The sequence below is a fragment of the Biomphalaria glabrata genome, chromosome 1, assembly GCF_947242115.1.
Source record: "Biomphalaria glabrata chromosome 1, xgBioGlab47.1, whole genome shotgun sequence".
NCBI lineage: Eukaryota > Metazoa > Mollusca > Gastropoda > Planorbidae > Biomphalaria > Biomphalaria glabrata.
In genome coordinates this window covers 27,337,483-27,357,409 of record NC_074711.1, presented here as the reverse complement: position 1 = coordinate 27,357,409, position 19,927 = coordinate 27,337,483, and the positions used below count along the sequence as shown (strand labels likewise).

At 32.6% G+C, this 19,927-nt stretch overlaps 2 protein-coding genes across 29 annotated transcripts in view; one reads left to right on the top strand and one right to left on the bottom strand.

Moving 5' to 3' along the window:
- The window catches only part of LOC106060397 (zinc finger protein 236-like), a 39,025-nt gene that overhangs the window by 15,362 nt on the left and 3,736 nt on the right, over positions 1–19,927 (top strand). For 2 of the 26 annotated variants that reach the window (XM_056030404.1, XM_013218243.2), the window contains exon 3: positions 9,906–11,164. The exons of 6 other annotated variants lie outside the window; for them this stretch is intronic. In XM_056030404.1, the coding sequence (XP_055886379.1) occupies positions 9,906–10,441 (536 nt within the window). In that variant the 3' untranslated portion in view covers positions 10,442–11,164. 18 more of the 26 variants (XM_056030450.1, XM_056030442.1, XM_013218263.2 and 15 more) reach the window with 18 other exon arrangements.
- Positions 758–5,230, bottom strand: LOC129926462 (uncharacterized). Of its 3 annotated transcripts, none has more exons than XR_008778137.1 (5): positions 3,906–5,230; positions 1,504–2,800; positions 1,321–1,385; positions 1,084–1,165; positions 758–976 (listed from the first exon to the last, which is right to left on the bottom strand). XR_008778137.1 is itself a non-coding variant. In XM_056030666.1 (4 exons), exons 1-4 carry the CDS (start codon positions 1,745–1,747, stop codon positions 912–914), a joined length of 456 nt encoding a protein of 151 aa, XP_055886641.1. In that variant the 5' UTR covers positions 1,748–5,230; the 3' UTR covers positions 758–911. The 3 variants fall into 3 exon arrangements, 1 of the variants encoding a protein (XP_055886641.1); XR_008778134.1 differs by having other exon boundaries at positions 4,353–5,230; XM_056030666.1 differs by having other exon boundaries at positions 1,504–5,230.

Genomic DNA, 19,927 nt, shown 5'->3' with positions numbered 1-19,927 from the left:
TAAAGCATCTGAAAAAAAGCTTTCTCCTCTACTCTATATATGAGTGTTTCTCCAGTACTGGTGCCAAAAAGTGTCACATTATGCTAAAAATTAAAGTTGAAGTTTTTGGTTTCATTTCAACTGTATTCACTTCTTCAACCAGTTCACTTTAAGAATTTATCAATAGAAAATGAATTGCAAGATGTAGATTTTGACAGCAGTGTCTATTCAAGGGGTACCCCCTTTTGCGTCACAGGTGCATCACCGGGACACCACTTGATAATTTAACAACGACCAATTGATAAATTCATTGTATTTTAGCATAATATAACTGTCTTTATTGATATTAGTCTTTAGATACTGAAATTTATGCTTTTGCATAGAAAAAGTGGATTTGAGCTTAATTCAAAATTTGGGACACCGTAGCACCTGTGACACTACAAGTTAAAGTTTTTTTAAAAGATATTCTGTGAGAATATAGAAATTATTTTATTTTTGCACTAAAGTGATCCATTAGACTTGTTATTAAGTTACTATTCTAGTCATAAAGTACCCATTTGTAAAAATGCTGCTTTAATTTCACAAAATGTCGCGGGTGCTTCATGGGACACCATTTTTTTAAATAATGTTTATAAGTTTATATTTTTGTCTTATCTGTGCACAAGTGAATGATCATTATTATTTTTAATTATTGACAAATATATATTTTATATCTTTTGTTAGTTTTAACACACAGAAAAAGGTTTGAAAAAAAAAAGAAAGAAAAGAAAACACATAAAACTGTACACAAATTTTATTTGAAAAATTCAGAAATCAAAACATTCCACTCTCAAACTATTGCCATTGGTATCAACATCACTTCAGTAACAATCATGTCTGCATACACTAACTGTATGTCCTGCACTTCTGGATATATATATTTATATATTTCTTTAATTTCTGTGCCTTTTTAAAAAATTATTTCTGCGCTGATCATCCAGGACTTCTATCACAACTCCTGTTAGAAAAAATTACCAGCAATGTTGAAAAGTTAATACTTCAATCTAAAACATACTTTGAACTTGTTTATTGAAATTAAAAGGTACACAGTGCAAAAAATTATACCTGGATAGAATATTTCCCCATACTTGACAATCACACAGCTATTTACAATGTACTTTTGATGAGTGAAGAAAATTGTTTGGGCCTGAAAAAACAACAACATGAGGCTGAAATACTTAATTTCTAAAATGAGTCTAAAATTATTTAGCAAGGTATATTATTAAAAAACAACTTATACAATACAGGTAACATAAGATTCAATGAAAATGTTTAAAATGTTTATATGTAAAAGCTCTTTACCTTTGAATTTGAGCATATGGGACTGACATCCAAAGAGTCTTCAAGATTTGACTGAGATTGCACTACTGAAGAAAAAGAAACACTTTCATTTAGAAATCAATTACGTAATTTTAAAATGAATAATGTTTTTTTCTCAGATAATTGTAAAGTGCTATTTAAAAATAAATAAATACAAGTACTTACCATTTTGTTTCTGAAGTTTGAACACCTTCCAAGAGCCACATGTTTCATCATGCAGGCACTGACTGCCATATGAATTTCTGTATGGATAGCAGAAACAGCTTCTATTTCTGTAAGCAATAGTGTTAGGTGTAATACCTCTCACTAGGTCATTAAAAGATCCTTCTTTATTTACTGGTCGCCACTTTGATACCTTTTGCAGTGTACCATCACTATGAACATACTCATCCGTCATCTTTGACCACATACTATACTCCACTCTGCTAATTCATCTGTGCAATTTTTTAAAGGCTCAATACTTGTTAATTAAATCCACACCACAGTTGCTACATGATCTTTCAATGCACTGCAGCTTATGAAAACAATTGGCATTAGTTCTTGGGCATAGAGTTAAGTCAAGTGATGAAGCTGGATTTATTAATGTCAGCTCTGTGTCCTTTTTTGATCAGAAATTTATTAATGCCCTCTATATAAAGAAAAATCTTCAAACACAACTCACATAAGCAAGACTGCATCTTATGTTAAGTAGCTTTTGCATGAAACGTTTTCCTGTTTGAGCACTAACAGATGATTGAGAGGGATCAGTTCCCTCTACTGTAAAAAATGAATATTGTTTCCAAGGCATTTTGTGCAATGCAATCACGTCATTTTTTTTCTTGCAATTTGTTCTGATTTGCACTTGGACATAAAACTTCTTGACCAAATGTTAGAAATGAGTAGCACAACCTCTGAGTTTGTTGTACTTACTAAGGATACTGCAGAGTACTTGTCTATGAGCACTAGACATCTGACTTTTTTTTTGCTGGTGGAGTGTAGTTAGGTTTTGATACTTTCTTTAATGTTGTTTAGAAGGATGAGCTTTCTTCTCTCAGGTAGGCGCAGAAAGCGTATGTCATGGACAGCTTTTACTTTTTCTTGGGGAGCATATTTGTGTGAGACCATCAAAAACTGCAGCATATTTCTTGGGTGACCTAGGCAATTTCATCAAAGCCCTTAAAACAGCCATTCTTTTTGCCACTGGAGTCTGGAATCCAGTACCTAGTGATTCACCAACCTCTGCTGAGATGACATTAAGTGGACTATTAGCTTGCTGTTTTCTTTCTTTGCGTTTTCTGTTTATCCAAGCTTTTTCATGTGGGCTTAACTAGGCCCTGTATGCAGCTTTTCTCAACCTTTCCTTTTCTCTCTGCTCTAAAACAGCAACACGTGTTAGAGACTCAGGCTTTGATGCTTGTAAATTTAGAGTCTTTCTTGGCTTGTAGACGCCTTGAAACTCTAACAGATACTCCATTACTGAAATCTGTAATTTATAAAAAATGTATAAGTATCTAAATAAATAGATCTATTATATATAATATAGGCCTACTAATAAATTTCATAAACATATAATATATTATATATTGGTGCATTATTTAAATCTAGTCTAGTAATGCCCATAATTGCTTGATAGGGATAGACTCAATCAATAGTATAGGACTAGTACTGTTAATTATATTAACTTAAGTTATAATCATTCAGTGGTAGACTGAAAGAACTGAATACAATATAATTGAATATACTGTATAAACAATACAATGGAAATTAAGTGCAGGTTAAACCAAACTTTGTTTTAGATACTATATCTACATTTTAATATAGAATAGGTCTATAATATAGATCTAGTCTCTAGATATTTTTCTAGATACTGGTCAATTTAAAGAAAAATATATTATTAAATCTAAAATTAGATTCTAATCTAGTCATAAATGATCTAGTCTAGAGTCACTAGTCTAGATTCATAAAAGATCTAATGATTTCTAATCTAATAATCTAGTTTAGATCTAAATCTAGATATTGAATTAGATCTAGACTGACTAGACTATTCTACTCTACTCTAGGTCTAGATCAAGACTCAAGAGTAAATCTAGCTATAATATAATGAATTACATAATTAGATCTAGATCTAGAGTAAATCTAGATAATGAATTACATAATTAGATCTAGATCTAGAGTAAATCTAGATTTAGGTCTAGAGGTCTAATCAGTCTAGATTTCTAGATCTAGAGTTAAGCTCTTTAAAGTTTTAAAGACAAGTGTCCGAGATGCGCCTCAAACGAAAGATCTAATAGTTCTAAATCTTATTTACAGTAATAAGTAAATTTTAATTATTTAATATTTCTTAAACAGTACCGCTTTATTTCTTTTAGATGTAGCTAATATTATCTGACACTGTAAAATCTTTAACAAACTATCACTAAAATCTATTTGGACTTAACAGACGCAAACTAGGACACCATTTGTAAACAAACGGAGTAGTGTCCACTGAAACGCCCCAAACGATGTAAAGTAAAATTACAAAAAATATAAAATAAAAGATGTCAAAAAATGTTCATTTAAAATGATTAATTATGAAAATAGTTTATTACATATATTAAAATCATTTAATCTTAATTAAAACTTCCATGAATACAGAAAACGTAACAAATCCTGAACTCGCATTAGACGCTACATGTGACGCCATAATTTATGCATGGAAAACACCAGCACGGGGTCCCAAGGAGCGCCTCAACGCCTAATCCAATTTACTTCTCAAAATAAAAACAAATTAATTATTTTAAATCGCTACACACGTCTACTATTACATCAACATAATTGTTTTAGAAATATAAACTTTTTGTTTAGTAACAGGCTTTAAAATTGATTAACTTTACGATTTAAGACTAAATTGTGTTCAAGACGCTTCACGTGACGTCATGATTGAATGGTTAAATTTAGTAACCTCGTAATAAAAAAAGCACTTCGATTTGGATATTGCAATCAAACTTATTTGTAATAAGCTTAAATTTCAGTAGAATAATGAAATATCTACGTACCTGATGGGTTGTTGATTCACAAAAGATCACAAAAAACAGATTAAATGAGGTTTTTGTGCAAGATTGCCGGCGATTGATCGTGTCGACGCTTGAGGCGCATCAATGGTTAATTGTGGGACACGCTATTGTTTACGTACTCCTGTTAATTACTACGCTAGTATTTCCAGCGGAAGCGGCACTTTTTTTGTTCTACACAATACCTGTGATGCTCAAAAGAACTCTCATTCATAAAAAGTAGTGTTGTGGGAAAAATAATCCCATTCTTAACACACGCAGCACAGGCGCTTCATCTGGGACACCTCGACCTATTTTAAGCTCGTTATGCATGTTTAGAAAGCTTTTAACAAAAAAAATACTTTAAAAGAAATCTTTAATGCTTGTTGTAACAGAAATGCAATGTTGAGCGTATTATTTATTTCTTGTTTACAATTCATAGAGGATTGTAATTCCGTATAAAGTGGGACACATCGCGATGCGCCTCAAACGCCTTTTTGTGGCCGTGTTTAATCAATATTTTGATAACCTTGAGAAAAACTAAATAATGACATTGAAATATGAGGATCTTGTTAACATATTCCAACAAAGATGGAAGTTTTATGCCGCTTGGTTTTAGTACGATATTAATTCAATCATACCATGGTGTTCCGTGTTACATCAAAAGCTGCCATTTTGGGTAGTAATTTCACACATTTTTTACAATTTCAATATTTCCCTAGCACCTTATGAGCTCAAAATATCAAAATTTATAGATTAACCATTTCTTAATGCAATGTAATGCAAATTGTCACATTTGAATAACAATCTTATGAAATACGGACTTTTTAGTGAACCAACACCTAGTTGTAACCAGTACTGGAGAAACACTCATATACAAACAATATACAAAATTTCCCCCCAAAAAAATTTAAAGTCTGTTCCCATCACTGCTAGTCACATATATGTAGTGTGTCAACCCTTTTGTTTTTAAAGTTAAATATATGCAAACATTTTTTCACAAATATGTAGTGTGTCAATTCCTAGAAATGGACTTTTTATTAGAACTACCACAAGATGGTATTGCTCTTTTTTTTTTTTTTTTACCGTGCACTTATTTAAACTATTTTGCTATATCTTCTTGATCTAAAAAAATAGTGTTTATTTGTCTTCAAACTGATTGAGAATATTCAAGACACTATGAATTTATGTAAATCTAGATTTAGAATATAGAGATTAGAGATTTAGAGATTTCCAAACTAAATGGATCTAGTAGATATAGATTCTAGATGTGATCAAGTGTCTACTTGACTTAGATTTAGATCTAGAACTAAATATTAAAAACAAATCAATGTTAGTGAAGGTGCCTCTTGATCTAGATTCGATTTTTTGTAAAGCACCAAATTCAGGTGAGAGTTCTTTTGGATGAAAGTGAGAAGGGCAGAGGTTTTATTGGCAAAAATGGTGGTTGAGCTTAATTTCTCTCTCTCTCTCTTAGCAGCTCAAAGAAAATCAAACTGATGACCATGACTTTAAAAGTAGAAAGTATTTTATGGCAGATTGATTTAAAGCTACTGCTATAGTCACTAGTGACTTAACTAGGTTTCATTACTTATTGAATGTCTAAATTCATAGAAAGAAATCAGGGACTTTAAAGGCTGAATGTGTTTGAAAAAGAAATGCTTTTTCTTATGCAGAATAAAAAGCAATAAATTGTTGATTCCTTGCTAAAGTACATCTGTTTCTTTTCAAAACAACTTCAAGCATCACAACCCAAAAAAGCTTCTTACAATAGCTAGGGTGTTTATATAAATTCAGCAGACTCAATAAATAGCCCATGTTCTATATTAGAAACAAGTTCAATGTTTAATTAGGATTATCTTTCTGAAAAAAAAAATTAAAATTTTGTTAATAGTGATTGTAGAGGATGCCAAAGCTTTCATTGCTTACACTGCAAATATTGTTTTGAAAGAAAAAAATCTGAATTCTTTCAACAAGTGATAAAATATTTCCAGTGTCTGCATACTATAACCTATAAACAAATCTATTTTTATAAAACTAGATGCCACTGATCTAACCAAACAAATCATTGCATTTGGTTAAGTCTAAATTCCCTTCTAACAAAAATTCCAATTCTTTTGAATGCATTTTCTGCTGGTGCTTTTATGGAATCAGGAATAAAACACTAGAGGCAACATTCTAACATATTCTAGAAAAGTTTATGACTAAGACTAAATGTGTAAATATTAAGAAAAATGTACAGAATTTACATAACTTTATGCTCTGTTAATTTTTAGGATATATATTTCTTATATATTTAGGAATATACACAATTGCCCCTCAAAATACACATTCCAGGCCTTCTGGCAATACACATTTCCATTTTGGCATGGAGGCATCTATGTGTTTTTATGTGAATTACTATCATCTACCGAAATTGTTTATTTTTGTTCTAAAAAAAGTAAGAATGCACATTGTATGCATGTTTGGTAACATACAAAAAATTTAAAAGCAGATCATTTTATTTAATCTTATTACATCTTCCCAATGTTGCTGTCACATAGTCTCACAGTTTGTGATATGAACACATAAAAAATTTTTAATGACTTTTTCCTAACTCAGTTTTTTTATATTAACAATCACAACTATAATAGGTGCCTTTTGTTCCTACTATTATTAGCAAAAAAAAAAATAAAAAAAAATGCAAAAATGTTAAAAATTTCTAAGAATGTATATTATTTTTTATGAGCATGGCATTATAAACCAAAAACAGAACACCAGAGTTTGTGATTTCTAGATTCTACAGCATAACAGTGATTATTTTTAAAGCCTACGTTTATCTCTAGTAAATATAAACTATAATGAAGGACACTTAGTATTCTATAAAAACAAATAGAATGGCAATGCACAATGAAGTTTTCTGTTGAAATACATTTCCGTTTTAGTTAGTTTTAAAATAGGTTAGTTAAAGTATAATCTTTTTAAAATTTTTATTTCAATAAAATGTTATTCATCATTCAATTTTAAATACATATTGTTCGTTCAATATTCATTGTTTTCTAAACTATTCATCATCAACAAATTAGGTCTGTATTATATATAGTAAATATAATAATATGCACAGTATACTCCATTTTTATATGAATTTTTCTTTACCTAATGATTATTTTTAAACAATTGTACTCATTTTTTCATTGATGTACAATAATATAAATAGCTGTTTATAATAAAATACGTTTTTGGAATTTTCACTGTTTTAAGAATTAATTATTGATTGAAGGATTTGAATGACTGAATTAATTTTGGCAGTAAATGTGTTTTTTTTATTTCGGAATTTTTGTTTGTGAAAATAAATGAATTTATTGAAACTTGAAACTTACTGTGAATTAAAAAACCTATTGCTTTATTTTTGTTTGCTGCATTGAAAGAGAATGAATAATTCATGCTCTATGAATGTTTTTGTTTATTATCTTTAGTATTTGTGTTATGTCAAACACTTAAATGTTTTTTGTTTTTTTTGTGGGCAAAAATATTTTTTTATATATATCTCTAAAAGTGAGTGATCCTAGTGATTTCATTCACTTTAAATAGCAAACGGGTGTATCTTTAATTTTCTTATTTCAGATATTTCACAAGGCAACTTATATGATTCTTCTAAATATATTGGCACTCATCATTATGGCAAACAATCGAAGAAACCGTTAACTTTTTTATCTAAATTTCAAGTCAGTGCTTTGGAGGACACAGAAAAATGTACACCAAACAGTGTTCAGATTCCTTCTAAAGCAGAGTGTCCTTTTGATCCTGAATTGCAGCGTTTTTTGTGTCCTATATGCCACAAAAAATATTTAACTCATTCATCTCTTAGCAATCATATGAAATTCAAACACATGGGTTTATTTCAAGTTTATTGTGAAATTTGTGGCAAAGGATTTCAAAGAAGACTACATTTAGAAGGTCACATGGCTGTGCATGGAAAACCTATGAATTTTGAGTGTTTACTTTGTGGCTCAAAGTATGCTCACAGATCTTCTCTCCGAGCACATGAAAAGTTAGCTCATGGTGTAATGTCATAAAGCAGCAGTATTTTTTTGTTCATTAGTGAATTTTAGGTAATTTTGCTTTTGATCATCAAAAATTATTGCCATTTTTTTTTTAATTTTGCGCTTGTAAATGGAGTTTGCAATAATAATTTCATAATGATCATAGAAAGTCAACTATTTTATTTAACAGCCTATAAACCTTATGTCACCAAAAATACTATTTTCAAAACTTTTTTTCAGAGCATTTTGTCACTCAACTCAATACCACAGTTGATACTGGGCCAGTAACGTTAATGGCTCAAAAATCAAGAAATTTGTCTCAAACATCCAGATTTTCTCATGATGTCACCTCTGTTAGGCCTTTACACAATCACGTAATAGATGAATGGAGTGAATATCACCCTCTGTCTGATGGAACAGTACATGAATGCAACTATTGCCATTTAGAATTTCATAACAGACTTCATTATCAAAGGCACATGAACAGTCTTCATAGAGAGTCCAAGAGCTTGCCCTACACTTGTTCCCACTGTCATAAAGGTTTTTTTTCCAAAGTTGGATTGCATCAACATGAAATCCAACATACAGGGCATACATTTCAATGTACTATGTGCAATTCACAATTTACTTTTAAGAGAAACTTAAATCGTCATGTGGAAACTGTACATGGACTAAAAGTGTGCCGCTACTGTCATCTCAATTATAACATCCATGAAATTAACAGACATGTGTGTTCAAATGCTTGAATTTTTGCTTTTTTAAACAAATGTAACCAGTGCTTAGAAAAATGGAAACGATAGCAACAAAAAACTAAATACTTTCACATATTTCATGAAAGGGGTTTTGGGTTTTTATAAAGGATCACTCTTTCAAGGATATTATGCCAAATTTCATTCTTTTGTTTCAGAAGAGTATTACAGACAAACAGATACAAGTTTGAAGCATCAGCATTCTGCTACAAAGAATCTTAACAATGAAAGTCATGGCAGATTTATAAATAAGTATAGCTCATCCCACAGAAATTCTGACTTAAATAGTAGTGCACTAGGTCCCCCTAAGCTTGATAGCATTTCAGTATTGCATAAACTTGGATGTCAGTATTGCCTTGAACAATTTGATAATAAGATAAGCCTGAACCGTCATATGAAAGAAATTCATCATGGGCTACAAGCAACATATCCTTTTAACTGCTCTGTGTGTGGAAAAGGATTTTTCTCCTATTCAGGACGCAAACATCATATGGAGAGTCATCTGGTTCATTCAGAGTGCTTTATATGTCGTCACAAATTTAAATACAGCAGAAATATGAAAAGGCACATTGAAATTAGCCATAACATGAGAGAATGCAGGCAGTGTAAAAACTATATCTCTGGATTTGACTATGGGGACCATGTAGCTTCCTGCAAAGACAAGACAAATAAATAGTCTTTTATAAATCTTGCAGTTTGTCTAGCTATTGACATTGTTAACATTCAGACTTTAAAAACAAAGATAAAAAAATGACTTATTTCATATTCAAGAATTTTGTTTGTTGCAGGTCTTTATGATAAAGGTTCTCGACGAAAGTATTCATCCAAACGCCGCCGTCAATTGAAATCAGCTCTTCATTTACCACTTGTCATATCCCAACATGCATCTACAGATGAAACTTTCAGTCAGTTTCCTTTTAGAGAAAGAGGAAAAGTACTGAATGATCAAACTGATTATTGTACTCTTTGCAATTGTACACTTCCATTTGGTGTTACATATCAGTTCCACTTTAATGAAGTTCATGCCTCAGGATCTCTAGTTGGTCTGTTTAGTGGTTCTGATTGCTTAACTTGTAACATTTGCTGCAAAAGTTTTGTAACTAAAGAACGTTTACGTCAGCATAGCTCTGTGCATGATACTATTGTTTATTCCTGTCATATCTGTAATGTCAAGTTCAAACACAAGAAAAACATTGGAAGACATTTAGAGACGAGCCATGGACTGAAAAAGTGCATGTATTGTAATGGCCTTTTTAGGAAAGGCGATGATTTTAATTTTCATATTCTGGATTGTGATGCATCTAAAGAAGGCACTTCCCTTTAGTCTAACACACATTTACATGATACATGTAATTCTTTTTTTTTTAAGAATGTATAAATATATAAACATGAAGAAGTATTTATGAATTCTGTAATTTGTTTTTGTTTGTGTCATAATCAAAAGTATTGAAGTATTTATACAAGCAATTGTTTTTTATTATTTCAAGAAAATAAAATATGGGGCTATTGGTTTTAAAACCATATGTATTTTTATTAAGTTGCTTGAAAAAAGGAAAAAATGAATAAAACATTTCAAGTCAAAACTTATTTAATGTAGAATCAGATGATTGTAGCTCAACTGGATGTAAAGGGATATGGTGTTAACAAATGTTTTTGAAATGCTGGTTAAATGTGATGTGACTAATAAAAGTTTGTAATTACTGTAAATGATCATAAGAGATCAATGAAGCAAAAAAATGTAATGAATGAACAAGGAAGAATTGGAGTTGCTATCACCTGGCTGAATGAGCCCCGATTGTACTTATGTATTATTGTGTCATCTTTGGTTTAATTTGTACTTCAAATTGTTTACAAAGGAACATATTGGCCAATAAACAATCGTGTAAAAACTTTCTCTGTTTCAGGAAGAAAAACTTTTCCAAGTCAAGGTCAGCTTCACTGCTTACAAAATAAAACTGTTGGAAATAGAAGAGAAAATGGATTTGAACGTTTGCAAGGAAATACTTACGGTTCAACGCAGTATTCTAATCTAGATTTTATCAAAACTTCTGAAAAAAGTATAGAGTGTTCTTTTTGCGATTGTAAACTTGATACTAGAGTAATGTACCAGAAACATATGAACGACTGCCACAGAGAAAAGAATGCTCTACCTTTTTGCTGTTCAATATGTCAAAAAGGATTTTTTTCACTGACAGGATTGAGGCACCACATAGAGGCTCATAATGGACGTCAATTTGTTTGTGCTATTTGTGATGCTAGATTTCAGCATAAGCATAATTTAAAAAGACATGTTTTGGGAGTTCATAAATTGAAAGAATGTCAAAACTGTTCAACTGCATTTCCTGCTGGACCAGAATTTAACTCTCATTTATTGATTTGTGGATCTGATAGAACCATGTTTAAACATTGAGATAAAATTCAGCTTTTTGCTTTTCAAATTATTCCTTAGCATACTATTTTAATGGAATTCTACTAAATCTAGTTCTGACATGTGCTTTAATTTAGTTCTATTAAAGTAAGGAAATATTCCACAGGTGTTTTAAACATTCTATTTTTTTCAGGGAGAGAGGATTCAAAGTTGAAGCTAAATAGACTTGGACATAACCCTTATTCAGCGGCATCTAGCAATGAATCTAGAAGAAACTTTAATCCAGTGACATATGAGATAAGCTCTGAGTCTAGACACTATCAATCTAATGAGTTTGCCTCAACAAGAAATGAAAACCATTATAAATGTCCTTATTGCTTTCAAATCACACTATCTCGTACACTTCTTCAAAAGCATATGTCAGCACATCATGGTGATCAGATGCCATTTTCATGCTCACTTTGCACTAAAGGATTTTACACTCAATCAGGACTTTCCAGACATATCGAGGATCATGGATCTCTTAGATTCTCTTGCCATGTATGTGATCTACAGTTAAAGCGTAAGCAATATTTAGTCAGCCATTTGAAAGCTGTACACAAGCTGTTGTTGTGTACATACTGTTCTTCACATTTTAGCACAAAGGAGGAATTGAATGCACACATTCTACATTGTGGGAAATAAGTCTAATAGATTTGGCACTATTGTATATCTTGTAAACATCATTTTGATAGAAAGTGTCAAGTGGATCATGTCATGTTGTCATTAGTCATTTTCATCTAATAATGCCTACCGGTAAAATGTGAACATCCAACCCTTAATTTTTTTTCAGGTTCACGTTTAAAGCAAGCATTTGACAGACTTCGTGCTCCACCTCCTAGAATTTCACAGGATTCTTTATCAAGCCCAGATGTCAGTTTAAGTTATCCATTAGTTGATACTTGCATTTGCAGTTTCTGTGGATGCTCTGTTTCTACACCATTTTTATTGAAACAACATATATCTTATAATCACAGTGAGCAACTTCCATTTAAATGTGAAATCTGTGGCAAGGGATTCATCAGCTACTCTGGTCTTCGTCATCACAAGCGCACACATTTGGGCTGGCTGTTTCCATGTGAATTTTGTGGAGCCAAATTCAAACACAAACACCACATGAAAGATCATGTGAAAAAGTTTCATCCTAAATATAAAAATGGCGCCTCATAACTAGATGACTTAATATAAAAAAAATGTGATCTTTAATAATAATTTGTCAAAATATTTGCACTGTTCCTGACGCTGTGTGGATTTACTTATAGAAGTAACATTTTCTTCATTTCAGAGTTGGACTCCACAGATGATAAAAGCTATAAGGACATTTTCTATAAGCACCAAAGACAACCATTTCTTCAGGCTAACCATCTGGGATTGGAAGCACCACTTAACACTCAGCAGTATTTATGCTGCTATTGTAGAAAACCTTATTTTACATGGCCACTGTACAAAATACATTTATCCCACTCTCATGGTGATAAGTTACCTTTGAGGTGTACTGTTTGTGGCAAAGGTTTTTTTTCCAAATCTGCCCACTATCATCATAAGAGTACTCACGAGGAAAGGAAATTTGAATGTCACGTGTGCAGCTCTAAATTTATGATGAAGCATCACCTCAAAACACATTTAATAGGAGTCCATAAATTAATGGTTGAAAATCTTTAAATGTAAATTTTGTGTGTGTGTTTTTAGAGCTTTCAAGTATCTTAATCATAATAATTTTTAGGGTACAATATTCTTGTTTTATTTGAGCCACTTTTTAATATCAACTTATGGAGATGATACATACAATAAAAGACTGCCAGTGGTGATAATTAATGTCACTGGAATAACTAGCCAATATTTCAAGGTCAAGAGTGAGAATGACATTGTTTTATCTCTTTCAGGAGCAAGTAAGTCCTCAACTCGAAATTTCAGGCCAGGGAAGATGCCAGCCTCTTCAAGAACTAACTATCCTCATTTTGAAGATGCAGCTTCAGCTCATTTTGAGACCTTCCCTTTAACTGATTTATCAGATCAGTTTCTACATTTACAATGTCCCAAATGCTCAGAAAACTTTTTGACTAGCTCATTACTGCGAACACATCTATCACAAGCCCATGGTCAAGATCTGCCATACACTTGTACGCAATGTGGCAAAGGTTATTATAGCTCTTCTGGTCTCTATCGACATATACGAGTTCATAAAGGAACTCTGATTATGTGTCCATTATGTGAATCAAAGTTTACCCAAAGAAGTACTTTAAAGAGGCACTTAATAAGGTTTCATGAGCAGACTTCGTTTTAGGAATGGCTTATTGGCATCTTTATGGTCATTGGTTAGGGGAAAAAAAATAAAATTGTTGCTTTATTGATTTAAAAAGTAGACATTAAAAGTCAATTTTTTTTTTGTATATTGTTTTATGAGTGTCTTCAATTTATATGTAAATTATGTAAATATACTGTTAAAGCATTTTGGATTTTTAATTTTCATTCAACATTAAATAATATTAAAGTTATTTGTAACACAAATATCTGAAATTTTCTGTATGTTTTATTTATTTTTTTTTTTTGGTTTACTTTCAAAATCAAATTGTCTATGGTTATACCAGTAATTTATAAAAAACAGACATTGTAATAGTTCTAATATTTCCAATACTGTAATCTAAATGTTTTTATTGAGAAAATAAATGATTCCAACCCTTTTATTTTGTTTAGTAAATGATTTAGTTTACCATGTTGTGCTGTCTTAGTTTAGTTTGTGACTTAAATATAAAGTTTACTGCATTCTTACATTACAAATGTTTCTTAGAATTTGGGATAGAAAAACACAAAAAAAAACCCAACTTCTTGTGTGGTTATAATTTTCACCATTTATTTTTGTTACCCTGGTGCACACTTTGAAAACAGAAAAACCATGTAAACAAGAACTGACCTCAGCATGAAAAGTGAATTTTAAATATTTTTTTTGTTTCAGACAAATATAAATCATCAAGAGGAAGAGACAGAAAAAATATTAACCACATGTCTTTAATCTCAGGTGGAAATAAGAGCACAAGTTTACCATCTGTAAATAGGAAGCCAGTTAGTCAGTTTGCTTATTCGCTGGAGCCACATTTATCATCACTAGCTAGTATAGTTTGCCCCATTTGTCAGGAAACATTTTTGGATAGAGGAAATTTTAAAAGTCATATGTCACAGTTTCATGGAAATGAGATGCCTTTTACTTGTACACTGTGTAGCAAGGGATATGCTAGTCTTTCTGGCTTGTCACTCCACATGCAAGCACATGAAGGAAAGACTTACCTGTGTCCAATTTGTGACTCCAGATTTACTCAGAATAGCACTATGAAGCGACATTTGAGGATGGTGCATAAGACAACCCAGTGCTCCAGTTGTAGGCAAATCTTCAAACTAGACACAGAATATAAAGAGCACATGCGAACATGTGGACAAAACGTGGACAGCTTTTAATAGTGCATGAGCCATTGGGCAGGCCTTGGACAATTTTGTCTTGGTGTGTGTAAACATGTAATATAATACAAGTTGATGTTGATGTTCGCTGACTAAAAAGTGATTAGTCTTGTTTATAGACAGGACAGAATGTCTTGATTTAAAAAAAACAAAAAAAGTTGTCAAATAAAATGGCTGTTTATTTTCATTTCAGGCAAATTGGGTGCTCAGCGTTGGAGCTTACATGATAAATCCTTTAAAAAGGTGACTAGGAACTATGTAAATACAAGCAGCAACTATCATGTTAAAAAGCAGCAAACTATCGGATACATATCACCCTTACCATCAGAGAATGTCATTCAGAAAGGTGACTTATTTAATGCAACCAATGAGGCGTTGTTTCTTGAATCACCACATGCAAGCTCTCATCTTCCATTGGTTTGCAAAGTTTGCAGTAAAGGCTACGCTTCGAATGCTGGTCTTTTTCTTCATATGGAAACACATTTAGGAAAGTCATACCAATGTCCAGTTTGTGATTCAAAATTTACTCAAAGAGGCACTATGAAAAGACATTTAAAAAATCAACATAATTGTTTGCAGTGCCGCAATTGTGCATCTGTGCTTTCATGTGGAACAGAATTCGAACAGCATATTTTAAATTGTGTGTAATGTTTTGTTAAATGTTACTTAACAAGGAAAAAAATCAACATGTGTGGATATATAAAATTGATGAAGAAAAATGACCTGAAATTTTTTTTTTTTCAGGGGAACTGCCAGCTTCTAGAAATAGAAATTCTAATACAAATTACTTCAAAACAAGAAAGCATTCATGCATACTTTGCCCCTTTGTGGCACATTCTGCTAGTGCTCTAAAAGATCATTTAGCAAATATTCATCGTCAAATGATGCCATTTGTGTGCACAATATGTGGGAAAGGCTATCTCAGTTCCCGTGGACTCTACCTACACAAGCTCAGCCATGAAGGAAAATATTATGTATGCCCTCTGTGTGATTTGAAGTTTGCACAAAACAGTAGTGTCAATAGACACTTAAAGCAGTTTCATTCATGTGCCCCTTGTCCAACATGTTCAAATGTCTTTCCAATAGGCGTGGAATTCAACCAGCATGCACTGTATTGCAGGAAATAGAACAATAGAACATCGTTATTCATAAACTTGTATAAAATTGTAGTACATTTAAATATATGTATATATCTTTAATCAGTAATAAAGGATATTAATTTGTTTACAAAAAATTGTGTGCCCTTTATTTTTTGGCATAATGTTGATTATCTGACTTGCGATTGTTTTTTTTTTTTTTTGATACATTGGATATTTGGCATATAAGTAATCCACTACTTGCAATACATATTATTGTAATGCCACTTATTTGTTTCAGATAACTTATCCAAGCGACAAAGCCACATTTTAAGACCAACAGCTTTACAACTTCCTCAGAATGAATTTTATACTAGTCAAAGCAGTGTTAAAACTCCAGCTTTAGAGAGATATTCCATTCATGGTCCAGCATTGTTGGAAAGTGTTCCTGGTCTTAGAAATCATAGTGCAGCAGCTATTGGCACCCAGTTCCCATTTTCTTGTAGATTATGTGGAAAAGGCTACCTTAGTAATACTGGCCTGCATCTTCACATGCTTTGGCATAAGGGGAAATTCTTTCAATGTACCATTTGTGGTTGCAAATTTTCTCAGAAAAGTAACCTCAAGCGGCATTACCACTCCGTTCATAGCCACAAACTTTGTATCCAGTGTTCACAAATCTTCCCAGTTGGAAGAGAATTTGATCAGCATATTAAAATTTGTCAGAGAAGATAAACACTACAGTACCTTCTTCCCCCCCCCCCCCCCCCTCTCAGTCCTTACACAAGTGATGAGATTGTACTTAGAAATAACCTAGATCACTGCCAAAACAATAGAGGTTTTAGTCAACTCACTTTATTTCTTTTCAGGACATGAAATAGTTTCCAACCCAAGTCAAGAATTATCCTCTGCGTCAAACAGTTCTAATAAACTGTGTCACTATGGCCCAGGCAGTCATAGTACATTCTCATCTTCTGGATCTCTGGGATGCCCCTACTGTTCTCAAGTGTTCTCTTGTGATTATTATTTGAAGTCACACTTGTCTGATGTTCATGGAAGCATGATGCCATTCACCTGCAGACTATGTGGCAAAGGATACTTGTCACAAAGGGGCTTGATTCACCACAAGCATGCCCACTTTGGGAAAAAATTTATGTGCCCTGTGTGTGGAAAACGATTCACCCAAAAGTTCACAAGCAAAACTCATTTAAGGAACATACACAACTCTACACAGTGCAGTATGTGTTTACTTGTATTTCAACTAGGAACTGAATATGACCAGCATGTAGCCTCTTGTCAGTTGCACAGCCAAAGTTGATTTATTGTTCATTGAGTGTAAACATTTTTATCGAAAGACATGTTTTTATCATTCATTTATCATTTAGAATCAGCTTAGACCATTATGTGTCTGTTCTCATTTCAGGAAAAGTTTTTAAGAAGAGTCAAGTTGATCCATATTGTGTGTCAAGTACTCAAGAACAGTATAGCTTTCCAGGAGTTAAAAGACCTGGGATTGTCAGAAGTGACACATTGGCACGATTTGGTTGTCATTTCTGCCCTGAGCATTTCACCAATCGTCCAGACTTAACAAAGCATGTGCAGCTAGAGCACCAAGACACACCCTTTAGTTGTCATGTTTGCGGAAAATGTTATAGCACATTAACAGGTCTTAAACATCACATGGAGAAACATGAAGGCGTAGTGTTTACTTGCCCCATTTGTGACGCTAAATTCACAAGAAAAGGCTCAGTGAAAAATCACTTGAAATCTCTTCACAAATCATCACAATGCTCAACTTGCAATGGAATATTCTATATTGGTCCTGAATACACTCAGCATATATTAAACTGCAAATAATGTAATTCAAAGAGATCTCCTTTGAAGTTAATATATGTAAAAAAAAATGTAAAAAAAAAAAATCCCATTTTTAACAATTGACATTATTTCACTCAAATATGTAAGACAGTTCTCTTTTCTTTCAGGATTGGCACCTCTGACTCAGTCTGTAAGACAAGATGATCAAACATCACAAACATTCATGGATCAAATGTTTAAGTCTAAAAAAGTACATAAAAGTACCTTAGGGATGAGGGGCCCAATGTCCTTGGATGGTATCAATAACTTTCTATGCCCCAACTGCAACTTGGAATTCCCAAATAAATCTGCTTTACAAAGCCATAACTCTGAGTGTCTTAAGTGCTCTATTTGTGCTGTGAAATTTTCTTATAAGCATGAACTGAAAATGCACTTATCACAGCAACATGGTCAGAATATGCCATTCTCATGTCATTTGTGCCATAAGGGATACCAGACTTCAATGGGACTGACTTACCACATACGTGGCCATGAAGGAAAATTCTACAACTGCCCTGTGTGTGATGCCCAGTTAACACAGAAAAGCTCATTAAAATACCATTTGAAAAATGTGCATGGTGTCACCCAGTGTAACACTTGTTCAGCTATTCTTAAGCTGGGTCCTGAATTTAAGCACCATGTTTTAAACTGTTTCTAAAACAAAGGAGGAAAAAAAAAATTGCAATTTTTTAAAAGTGAACCATAGTTTGCTCATTCTACTGAAGGAAAGAACACTAACAAAACATATTTTATCTTTCAGAGCTTAGACGAATTGGAGAAATTGGTGCCAGCAGAAATTATGCACAGAGGCTGCCTATGTTAACCCTCAGCTGCAACTTTTGTTCCCAGAAGTTTATGGATGAAAAGCTGCTTCAATCCCACATTGTAGAACACCAGAATAATGAACTCCCCTTTACCTGCCACCTGTGTGGAAAAGGTTATCGAACGCTTGCTGGATTAAAGTATCACATTGAGGTTCACAAAGGAACTACATTCTCTTGTTGTTTCTGTGGTGCAAAACTGTCGCAGAAAAATAAGCTAAAGAGACATCTCATTAACCTTCACAATCATTCCCCATGTGCATCTTGTCAACAAATCTTTCCACTTGGCCAAGAATATAATAAGCATGTGTTGAATTGTAATCCATGATAATATTTTGTTAAATTTTGTTCTTGTCAAAAGATCGCTCATACCTTTTGTTGAATTTTTTAGCAACTGCTTTTTTTTTTTTTCATGTCCAATTGTTATGAATGTAAATTTTTTCTTCTATTATGCTCTGAAGTCTGTCATTGTAATAAGAGTAATAATTGAAATGTAAAATTTGTAGATGAAACTGACTGCATATGAAATTAGAACCATTATTTTTTATTTCAGACAATATCAGATATGGAACAAACAAAAACATTTTACGCTCTGCTTCTGAAGGTCCTCTCAAAGTTTTGTGTTCACCATACAGGCAGTCTGCTGATTCACTACCTTTAGGACCCAAGGATATTTCTCGTTGCCGACACTGCAACATAGAACTTTTTGCTGCTAATCTCAAAAAACATCTTTCAGAGGCTCATGGATACAACATGCCTTTTCATTGTAGTTTATGTGGAAAGGGGTTCTTGAGCACCTCGGGACTTTACCATCACAAACGGAACCATGCTGGTCAGAAGTTCCGATGTCCAATATGTGATGTGACTTTTACTCAAAAAAGCAAAGTTAAGCGGCATTTAATATCTATTCATGGATGCATGCCTTGTTCAACATGTGATGGAGTATATCCTACAGGCTCTGAATATGACCAACATGTTTTACATTGTAAAAACCACGACTTAAAATTTAATTCCTTCAGATCTTAGTAAACTTTGCTTGTTTTTTCTTATACAAAAAAGGATTGCTTAACAAACAACTATTGCTTGTTGTGTATGTAAACTTCTTGTTTAGAAAGACTTTTGTTTTTGTTGGAAGTCTTTAATAAAGGAAAACTTCTGGTGGAGAACATATTGTTAAATCCTACAATTTTGTCTGTTATTTC

Excerpts from the sequence above, each read along its gene's own strand:
- LOC129926462 (XM_056030666.1), bottom strand. The coding sequence starts at position 1,747 with ATGTGGTCAAAGATGACGGATGAGTATGTTCATAGTGATGGTACACTG. Across the intron at positions 1,386-1,503 it reads CAAACTTCAGAAACAAAATG|TAGTGCAATCTCAGTCAAAT; the intron begins GTAAGTACTTGT and ends CTTTTTCTTCAG. Across the intron at positions 977-1,083 it reads TGGGGAAATATTCTATCCAG|GAGTTGTGATAGAAGTCCTG; the intron begins GTATAATTTTTT and ends TTTTTCTAACAG.